The sequence below is a fragment of the Impatiens glandulifera genome, chromosome 6, assembly GCF_907164915.1.
Source record: "Impatiens glandulifera chromosome 6, dImpGla2.1, whole genome shotgun sequence".
In the NCBI taxonomy this organism is placed as follows: Eukaryota; Viridiplantae; Streptophyta; class Magnoliopsida; order Ericales; family Balsaminaceae; genus Impatiens; species Impatiens glandulifera.
In genome coordinates, this window is record NC_061867.1 from 51017143 (window position 1) to 51027535 (window position 10393).

At 26.7% G+C, this 10393-nt stretch overlaps 1 protein-coding gene across 1 annotated transcript; it reads right to left on the minus strand.

Moving 5' to 3' along the window:
• Positions 1-290: 290 nt before the first annotated feature.
• Positions 291-6486, minus strand: LOC124943799 (subtilisin-like protease SBT4.3). Its single transcript, XM_047484271.1, has 10 exons — positions 6382-6486; positions 6115-6209; positions 5502-5593; positions 5169-5418; positions 4572-5064; positions 4330-4421; positions 3873-4221; positions 3514-3733; positions 2927-3420; positions 291-359 (listed from the first exon to the last, which is right to left on the minus strand). The coding sequence occupies exons 1-10, from the start codon at positions 6484-6486 to the stop codon at positions 291-293; spliced, it is 2259 nt and encodes a 752-aa protein (XP_047340227.1).
• Positions 6487-10393: the final 3907 nt, after the last annotated feature.

Here is a 10393-nt window from a genome sequence, read left to right on the forward strand (position 1 = left end):
GTTTTTTCGATTATTATGTTGTAAGTCGTTGAATAAACATGACTTGGACCAACTTCAACTTGATATTGTTATAACGCTATGCAAGCTTGAAAAAATATTCTCGCTATCTTTTTTCAACATAATGGTTCATTTGCTCGTACATCTAGTGTTCGAGGCTTTTCTTGGAGGACCCGTACACTATCGATGGATGTATCCTATTGAGTAGTATATGGGTACATTGAAGAATTATCTTAGAAATAAAAAAATTCCCGAGGGTTCAATCTATGAGAGTTATCTGGTGAATGAAAATATTAACTTATGTGCGAGATATTTAGAAGATCAAGATCCTCCTCGTACTTCATTGCGAGATTCAACTCTATCTGTATTTATATGATTAGAAGAGTTATCAAAGGGGATTAGTTACATGTACGAACCGGGTGATCGAGAGAGATCTCATTCTTACATATTAAAGAACTGTCCGGAGGCAGAATCTATTTACAAGTAAATTTTCTAATTTTACTTGTAAATTTATCTTTCAATTTACATGCATGGACTCAAACTTTCATTCAAATTGATATGCAGTGAGTTCAATCGAGAATATGATAATCATTTCATATCAATTGATGAGCGTGATAGACGTTACATAGCCTATTTCAAGACAAGAGTGAGTTATAATGTATATATAATTTTATTGTATTACATTATAATTACACTAATCTCATTATCTCTTATTAGATTTCTCAATTTGGGGAAAATATTTCTGAGGATCTAGGAATATTAGGAAGTGGTTCTACTTGTTATGCGAAGAGATTCGTGTCGTGTCGAATTAATGGATAAAAATTCAACATTGAGAGACACGATGAAGGCTTAACAACTCAAAACAGTGGTGTTGCTGTATTGGGTAACAATGATACCGAAACATTGTTCTACTACGGAGTGTTGACGAACATTATAGAAGTCGAATACTTTAGTGAAAGCCGAGTGATTGTTTTTAATTGCATATGGTTTGATGTTCATTCGGGAGATCGGGGATTAAAAAATATGCTGAATCACTTAATAAATTTTTAAAAAGTTTTCTATGACATTAAAATTAATTACCCTCAATTCTCTCCAAAAATCGCAAAGAGATAGAAAATCAAACTTTATTCAACATAAAAAATCGCGCACAATGTTGACACTATTAAGCTCTAACTCTTTGACTCAACTTCTTTGAGAGTTAAAAATTCCAGATAATCATTTATTCACGATATTAAATTTATAACCAATATCTTGAAAGTCAGAACAAATGAAACTCAATTTCTTTTTAATGATTAAAAAAATCAATCAAAAAAATAATGCTTAAAACAAGAACATAAAAAATGTTCTGAATCAAAATATCATGACTTTTATAAAAATATTAAAGTTTTATTTCAATTCCCATAAAGGAAAATAACTAAATAAACTATTGATAAAATTGTAGAATCATCCCTCCCATATAAAATCATATTGCAAGAGAATTTAAAAAGGACATAGCGCTATATTAGAAACATCTTATGAAAAACTATTTTTTTCTCATAAATAAAGTCTTAAGAAAAAACGCAATGGTTGCCTTTTTAAACAGTTGTTAAGAATCATTTGAGAAAAAAGAAAAGAGAAACTTTTAATGTAATATTAGGAGTATTCCTCTAAGAAACAATTTATGAAAAGAGTTTGCCTTCTTACAAATAAAATTTCATAGAGGAAATTGGCTACAGATGCTTTCAAGCAGCTGAAAAGAAAAGGAAAAAAAATCTCTGTTGAAAAAAACTCTCAATTTTGGACGTGGTGTTAAATCACACCCTGGTCGGAGTAAAAGTTGACCAACCATGAAAATCGTGCTACATGTTAATAGGACGCATCATACATAACCGTTTCTTAACAACAAAACCTATATTTTAATAGGACACAATCGCTCTACGAGCATAATTTGTCAATAACATACTAGAATTATTAATATTCACATCAAATCAAAATTTATATGTTGATAATATTTACAATCATTTTATATATGATTGCCCTAAAAACTATATTTGTCAATAGCATACAATTATTTATTAATATTCATGCCAAATTAAAACATATATATTGATAGTCGATCATTTGTATAGGACCTAAAACGCTATTTTCCAATAACATACGTGATATTCACGTCAAATGAAACACATATATGTTGTTAGTACTCACAATCTTGTATATGATTTTCCTAAACACGTTATTTACTAATAACATATGTGTATAATTTACTGATATTCACGTCAAAATCAAAACATATCTTTTGATAATACTCACGAACGTTTGTATATAACTGCCTTAAAAACACTATTTATCAATTACATACCTGAATAATTTATTTATATTTATTTATATTTTTAAATTTAACCCCTCCAACTAATATTTTTCGAATACTATTTTTCACACTTTTCGACACTAATCATATGCATCGACATTTATTTAATATCTTAAAATTAAAAATGTCAAAACCCGATAAATGTCAATGAATTCAAAAAATATTTAGATAAATAAAACGTAAAATCCAATTTACTAAAAATAACCAAAATTTTGTGAAGCAGACATATTTTTTAACGGGCATATAGGACATTAATTAATGCGAGAGCCCTTTTCTGAGTGTCACAAAATATCGACCTCACGAATCTCTAAAAAATTACGTTTGTACACATAAAATATTTCTTTGTTTATTTTAAATCAAGTGACAACTCTTTAATGCCATACATTTAAAATTAAATTTTAAAATTTGAGGCCACCTAAAATTAATCATTTAAAGTTTAATTAATCTTTTAATTTTTTTCAAAAGTAAATATATTTTCACATAAATTGAGACATATAATTTCCAAAATTGTTGGGACTATTTAAAATCAACTATTTAAAATTAAATAATTGATGACTTGTACAATATAATGGGACTTCTCACCTTGTGCGTACCGTCAAACCAGATTAAAGAACAAGAAACATGATCTTGATTTAACCAATTTCCAGTAACAATTACCAGAAAAGATTTTTTCTCCTTCAAATTTACAAAAGAGAGAACGTTTGGCACCACATTGATATAGACCATGTTATCCCCTGTACTAACTTGTGCATTATACGTAGAATTAGCATGTCCAACGTTTGTCACAGTTCGGAAGAAACTAATAGTAAAATTTGAGTTCTTATGCACCGAGGATGTCATTGCTGGATAATTCAGATCTTTTGGAGACGTTTCGATCCCTTTCATACACTTCTTTTTTCTTCTGAATATCTTTCTCAACTTAACTCCTTCAGGACCTAAACCACAGAACATTTTAAAATAGTCTTCTTTCGATGTCTCGTACACGAGTCCGGGATGTATAGCTTTCATTGGATCTATGTATCCTGCTCCGTGACCAAGTTCATCATCTATATTGTAATGGAAATTCATGTTTCGAGCTTCAAGCAACAGTCAATCAAACATACATAATCAGTCATAAAATTAATTATATCTTCATTATAAACTGAATTATTAATTAATTAATTAATTACCCGTAGTCATAAGAGAAGATTTAATAGCGGAAGCTGACCAATCAAGATGTTTTGATTTTACATAGGCAACTGCACCAGCAACATGTGGACATGCCATAGAAGTTCCAGTCATGAAGGTGTAACTACTATGGAATGTTTTAGAATTTGATGCATACTCCGAAGGGCTCTTCTCTCGAAGGTTTGCCGCCAAGATATTTACCCCAGGCGCACTTATATCAGGCTATAAAGCATTATAAATTAACATATGAAAAACATGGTACATGATACTATCCAAAATAATTAAAAAAAAAAAAAAAAGTTTGTCACAAACTAAATAACATTTCAATAAAGGCATAGAAACTATATATATATATACATACCTTAAATATTTGTGGAAAAATTGTATTGGGTCCTTTACTGGAAAAAGAGGGTACTACAGGAGCATGATTCAAAACAATTTCACTCTTGATTATGCGTGCGGAATTCACTATTTTGGACTTGAGGTAAGATTTAACATATTGAAAATCAGAGTTTTTCAATATCGCGGTTGGCATAGGAACAATCTTAGGACCATATATAATTAAATCTTCACCCTCTCGAACAACAACACCACTCGCACCAACACTTTGTGCTGTTACAAAAATATCTGAGCTAGTAGTAATAACAATATCACATACTAGGATGTTTCCATTTACTAGATGAGGATCTATGCAATCAAGCGTGCATTGCCTGATATCCAATTTGAAGAGAGGCCCGTGAGAGAATAATAGAAAATTATTTAAATTGAATAATTGAAAGCGCAGTTTAATTGTGAGAGACTCTGTGAGAGACTCTTACGTTGAAAATGATTCATTACAACGACTGCTAACACTTCTTCCATATACTAATTTTTTGTCGGTGCTCATATCAAAACCATTCACAGCATTGCTCTATTCAAGACCATAGACACAATGAAAACATATTAGTTATATGTAAACTCTATATTACCAATTATTAATTGTAAGTCGTGATCTAAAATTATAAAAAGATTTTATCATACAAACGTAAGATAAAAAAAAAAAAAAAAGGAAAATACTTACCATTAGCGTGCGACCATTTCCAAGGATAAACTTGTTGTTGATTGTTCTGTCTGCGCTAGCTCCAATTGTGAATATCCATGGTTCAATGCTAGCTGTTGATCCAAATCCTGAACTTCCAAGATTTCCTGCTGCATTTACTGTTAAAATGTCTTTTTCCATAGCATGAAATGAGCCAATAGAAATAACATTATCACTTATGTTTTGTATAGAATTATAGCTAATTGATATAGTAATAATGTCGACGTTGTCAGCAATGGCGTCATCAAAACCGGCCAATATGTTATGGCCGTCACAGAAACTATTACACACTTTGTACACAGCTAGCCTTGTTGATGGGACGCCTCCTCTAACGGTTCCATTTGCTATACCAAAGAAATTGGAATTTTTTATTGCCCTTCCAGCTGCTGTAGAGGCCGTGTGAGTCCCATGACCAATAGTTAAATCATTTGCGGAGGTATCAAGTAATTCATAGAACCTTGCTCCAATTAGCTTTCTATATATCATAATAAGTAATAATAGTTAGATCTAGTCCAAAAATTAAGATAACTTGTATGTAATATAACCAAAAAAAATTAGAGAATGAGATCGAGCAGGCACTTGTTGCAGGTGAAGTTTTTTCCTCCAAGACAAGCACCTTTCCATTTTGTGGGAATTGGGCCTAAACCATGGTCGGAGAAACTGTGTGACTCGGGTCGTACACCGGCATCAAGATGCCCAATTATGATGTCACTTTCAACATTTGGATTTTGCGAAACATCCTTTAAGGACATACCAATGTAATCCCAAGATCGTGTGGTCTGTGCTTGAAATTGTTGACTTGGAAAGACTGAGACAATTCCTCGCATGACTGAATATATAGAAGATAAAATGTAATTTACACTAAATATATATAATGTTAGAAGTTATTTTTAATAAACTTTAGATACTTACCTCTAAGTATTGATAATTCCTTTTTATTAAGATTGGCAGCAAAACCATTAAAACTCCTTGTATAGCTTCTTATCAGTTTCTCATCGGCCATACTAGAGGATATAAAGATTGAATGTATGTCAATACTAATTTATCTTTTAAAATTAAAAACATTTTTATTAAACTATTGTCAAAGATCACATATATATATGTATAAACCAACATACTCCACCAATACAATTCAAGTTGATAAAAATGAAAAAAAAAATCTAAAGACAAGTGAATATCAATAATAATACGATTAAAAAAATAAGCTGACACTTAAAAAGGCCTATTAAAACCAACCATATTTATTTGTGGTAAATATAATAGTAATTATGAATTCAAAAACAATACTTAGGATTATAGTATATTAATTTTATCTAACTTAAAAACAAAATGTATTTCTTTAAAACTAGTTTAAAAATTGTGATGATATTGTAGGTTAATTATCAAATATTATCAATTCATTAAAAATGGTGTCCCTAGTTAATACAATAATTTGATCAACAAGTCCACCACCACATATTTTGTTTTATGATTTTTTTTTTTAAAATAAAAGCACAATCAAAACATAGACAAATTAACTACTTACATCTTGTTATGGCCTAATGCTTGCATCATGCTAATATGATGGTCACGAGCTAAATATTCTCCTTCAGGAAGACTCCCCATATAAACAATGTACACCTAGAAAAATGACACAAAATCTCAATACAAATGTCTTTCAAATTCATATAACATGATAATATTAATAATATTATATAAAATTTTAGTTCCATTTTATGAACAAGATATTTCTAATAAAAATGCTAATTAATTGATATATATCATATTATATACTATAAAATTGAGTGTAAACCTTTCTTTGATCGTTAAGTGATTCAAGAGATATTCCAATCACCGATGAAACAAACAATACCGAAAGAAAGTATAAGAAATCAACAACAACAGGAGATCTTGTCATGTTACAACACTCTCTATCTTTATCTTTCTTTGAGTTGAGTACAATTTTATTGATTAAATATTCAAAATTCTAATAGCTATATATAGAAACACTATCACATGCTATTATTTCTTGATTTTGGAAATCCCTATTATTGTTATTATTATTATTTCTATATAATAGCATAGTTTGATTTTGATAACTCCCAGTTAATTACATTTACTACTTTTCCAAGTTAGCAAAACACAATTGGAGAAAATTATCTAATTAAATTAAGTAAATAAAATAAATAAATGTATGATTTTTTGTTTGCTAAAGAATAGAGTATTTTTAGCCAAATATTAAATGTCTCGTTCTCACAAAGATAATTACATTTCCTTTCTGAATTCACTTTATTTTTATTTATTTAATTTGATAAAGACTATAATTGCCCCCAACTTCAAATCAAGGTATTTATGGTAGAAATTGAATTGAAGATTTTATATTTTTTTATTTTTATTTATAATCTCATATATATATTATTAGAATGTAATATGTCAATAACAAACTAACATCACAAATATTATTAAGTCCAACATTAATTAAATATTGATGATTGTCTACATAAGCCGTTTCCATTTTTTATAAATAAAATACCATTTTCTTTTGGTAATTTTCATAATTGTTTTCCTTGAACCCGTTGATTTGCTTATATGTTACCCCTTTATAATTAGGCTTAAATCTCATTCTCAATTTGAATATCAAATCTTTGTTAAAAAGCATGTTTTTTTCCTGTCTATTATTAATTGTCTGAAACTCTCATAGGATAATTTTAAAACCAATTCCAATTTTCCTTGTCCTAACTAATCATAAAAGAAGTTTAAGTTAGTTTATTTTTTTCTTCTTATTTGGGATTTTCTTTTAGAGGTTTGTTGAGTAAGACGTCGGAGTGTTATAACATTGAAACTAAAATATATTACTTTGATTTTTTTTAATTAATTTATACTAACAGCAAGGTATTATTTAAAATATTAAATATTATTTAAAATATATAAATAGGACAAACTTTATATTTAAAATCTAAAATATTGGTTTTGTTATTCTTTTACACTTAAACTTCAAAAGGTATAAGACTTTAATTTAATGCACCTACACTAATAAGTATTAGAATATTAATGAAATTGTTACCTAATATGTAGTTAAAAAGTTGGTTGAATGTCTCTATTTGATGCTCAAAGTACATGTTATTTGGGTGTATAATATTAAAAACGAAACAGTACCTTGGCCAACCCCTCACTCTACCTATGACGTTTGAAAGCCGATAAAAGTAATATTTTCTTTCTCTTAATTTGGTCCCATATTTCTTTTATATGAAACAAATAAAATAATTGAATCTCTCACCCACACTCATAAATGACCAGGGTTAAGTCTTGCTTGTAATAGTTAAAAGAAAGCTTGTTTGAATTTTTATTTTAGTTTTTGTTAATTGTTACCGGTTTGTAAAAATACAAATGGTGTTGGATTCGAAAATGTTTGTTTGAGTGAAATAAAATGTGGTTGGATATGGATTATATTTGAATTTTTTTATTCAAAATTTAATCATCTTATAATATATTTATTTTTAACTTTTTTTATTGATAATATTAACTTTTTTTTTTAAAGTATTTTAAGTAAAAATTGAACCAATATAACTTTAACCGAATTAAAAATAAGTTTATGGTGATACATTTAAATTTATATATTAACCTAAACTTATTTAGAAAGATAATAATAATAACAATAATAATAATAATAATAATAATAAATGTTCACATGGTTAACATGTTTTTTGAACCATTTTTATTTTAGTGATAATATGCACAAACATCTTTAAAAAAAATAAAAAAACAATAATTTTCATTTTTCGGTCGTGAAATTAGAGTTCTCATCCACAACATTGCAAAGTCAAAAGTTAGTACAATTTTAATAAAGGAAAAAAGAAAAAGAAATAATTTTTTTCCTTTATAAAGAGAATAACTCTTGACTAATGTATAATAAACAAAAGTTACATAAATCTCTTCACGATTTTCTTAAGTTTTTTATTTAGATAATTGTAAAAACCAAAAGGTTTAACCAAGCTCTTAACTAATTAATCAATTATTCATTTATCTTGTAATCAAAATCATTGAAAAGATATAAATCATATACTATTAAATACTGACAAATTTAAAAGTTCTATTTATAAATAATTAACTTTTAAAATTTTAAATTAGTTACTAAACAACACAAATCACAGAATGATCTGTGAGAATAATTATGTGATTATTTACAGAAAGAGAATAGTGATTTATTTTTAGATAGTCATGATAGTAAATAATAATAATTTATTAATAACTCATCCAAGACATTCATCAAGCAATATAAAACAAACAAAGTATAAACAAATTTAAGTAGAAAAATAAACTTTTAGCTTGATATCATAATCACCATAAATTTCTATTTTATTTTAATCTAATGAATGACAAGAAAATATATTAATTTTAAGGGAAAATTATCAATTTAACAAGAACAAGATAATAAAAGATAGTCCAACTAAAATATTTGTTAAATACACTAGAAAGAAAATATAGTTTAATGGGTTAAAGAATTGAGCCCAATGTAAGAAAATTTAATAATGTTATTTTTTTAAGAAAATTTATTTTATACTATATTCATTTAAAATTGAGAATTTTTGTAAAAGTTGAAATAAATATTCAAAAGATTTTAAGAGTAAATACAATATTAATTTTTTTCTCATATTAGTTTACTACAAGAACTAATGTCCTCACTGTCTTGAGGTCGGTTCTTCACACCCGAATAATTTAAAGTAAAAAGAATTTGTTAGATATAACCAAAAATAATTATCCAGTGTTACGTTATATGTTATATGTTAATGATACTTTTAATTTTGTAGACTGGTTTAGATATTAAATTTGGATTGTTCTAAAAATTTAAAATATTAATATAAAATATTGATTATTTAAACACTTACCATTTTTATTTTAAATGGTTAAGATTTATGATTTTATAAGTTTATAAATTATTTTAATTTTATTTAATAAATTTTAAATATTATCACTTAAATTCTGTAACTATGTAAATGGTTTATTATTTGTTTCTTAAATTAACTTTATATTTAATTATATACATTACAACATATAACTAATAATATGTTAAAATAAATTTGAAGTAACTTTGGAAATTATTGATTTAAAGAATCCGTTTGGTTGAAGCCCTATTTCTAAAAATAGTTTGGAATTATATGATTGGACTAGTGAACTGATTATTAGAAAAACTTATTGGTCTTGATGTAAATGGACTTTTTTGAGCCCAGACTATTAAATTCAATATAATATTATTTATATGGGCTTCTAATTGGAGAAAAGAAAAATTAATTAGCCTTTGTAAATGTCATTTTATATATTTATTTGCACTATTTAATATTTATGTATAAAATACACATTTTAAAACATAACATTAATTTTATTTAATTGTTTGGTATTTCTAATAGTTGATTGCGAGAAAAAAAATTAATTATTTGAGCCAATTTCGTGAATTAACTGTACTATTTATTTACAAAATAATTATTCTTTTTATTGAAGACATTCTAATAAAAATTTCAATAGCTTGTGTTAATTTTAAAATTTTAACTTTCTTTCGTGTTAAATTGTTTTGTTTATGATTTTTTTTTTTAAATTTAACTATTTTTAAAAATAATTATAATTTTAATGACGTTACAATCTCACCCTTAGCGTGTCATTTAATAATAATAAATGTTAGTATCATAAACAAAGTTTTTTAGACAAAAATTTATAAAATCTTAGTGTGCAATCATTGACCATTCTTTCAAACCTTTGTTCATTTTTCAATTCTATGAAAGGAATCTCAAATAAATATTTACTTCTTAAATAAATTACAAAAAGTAATATGA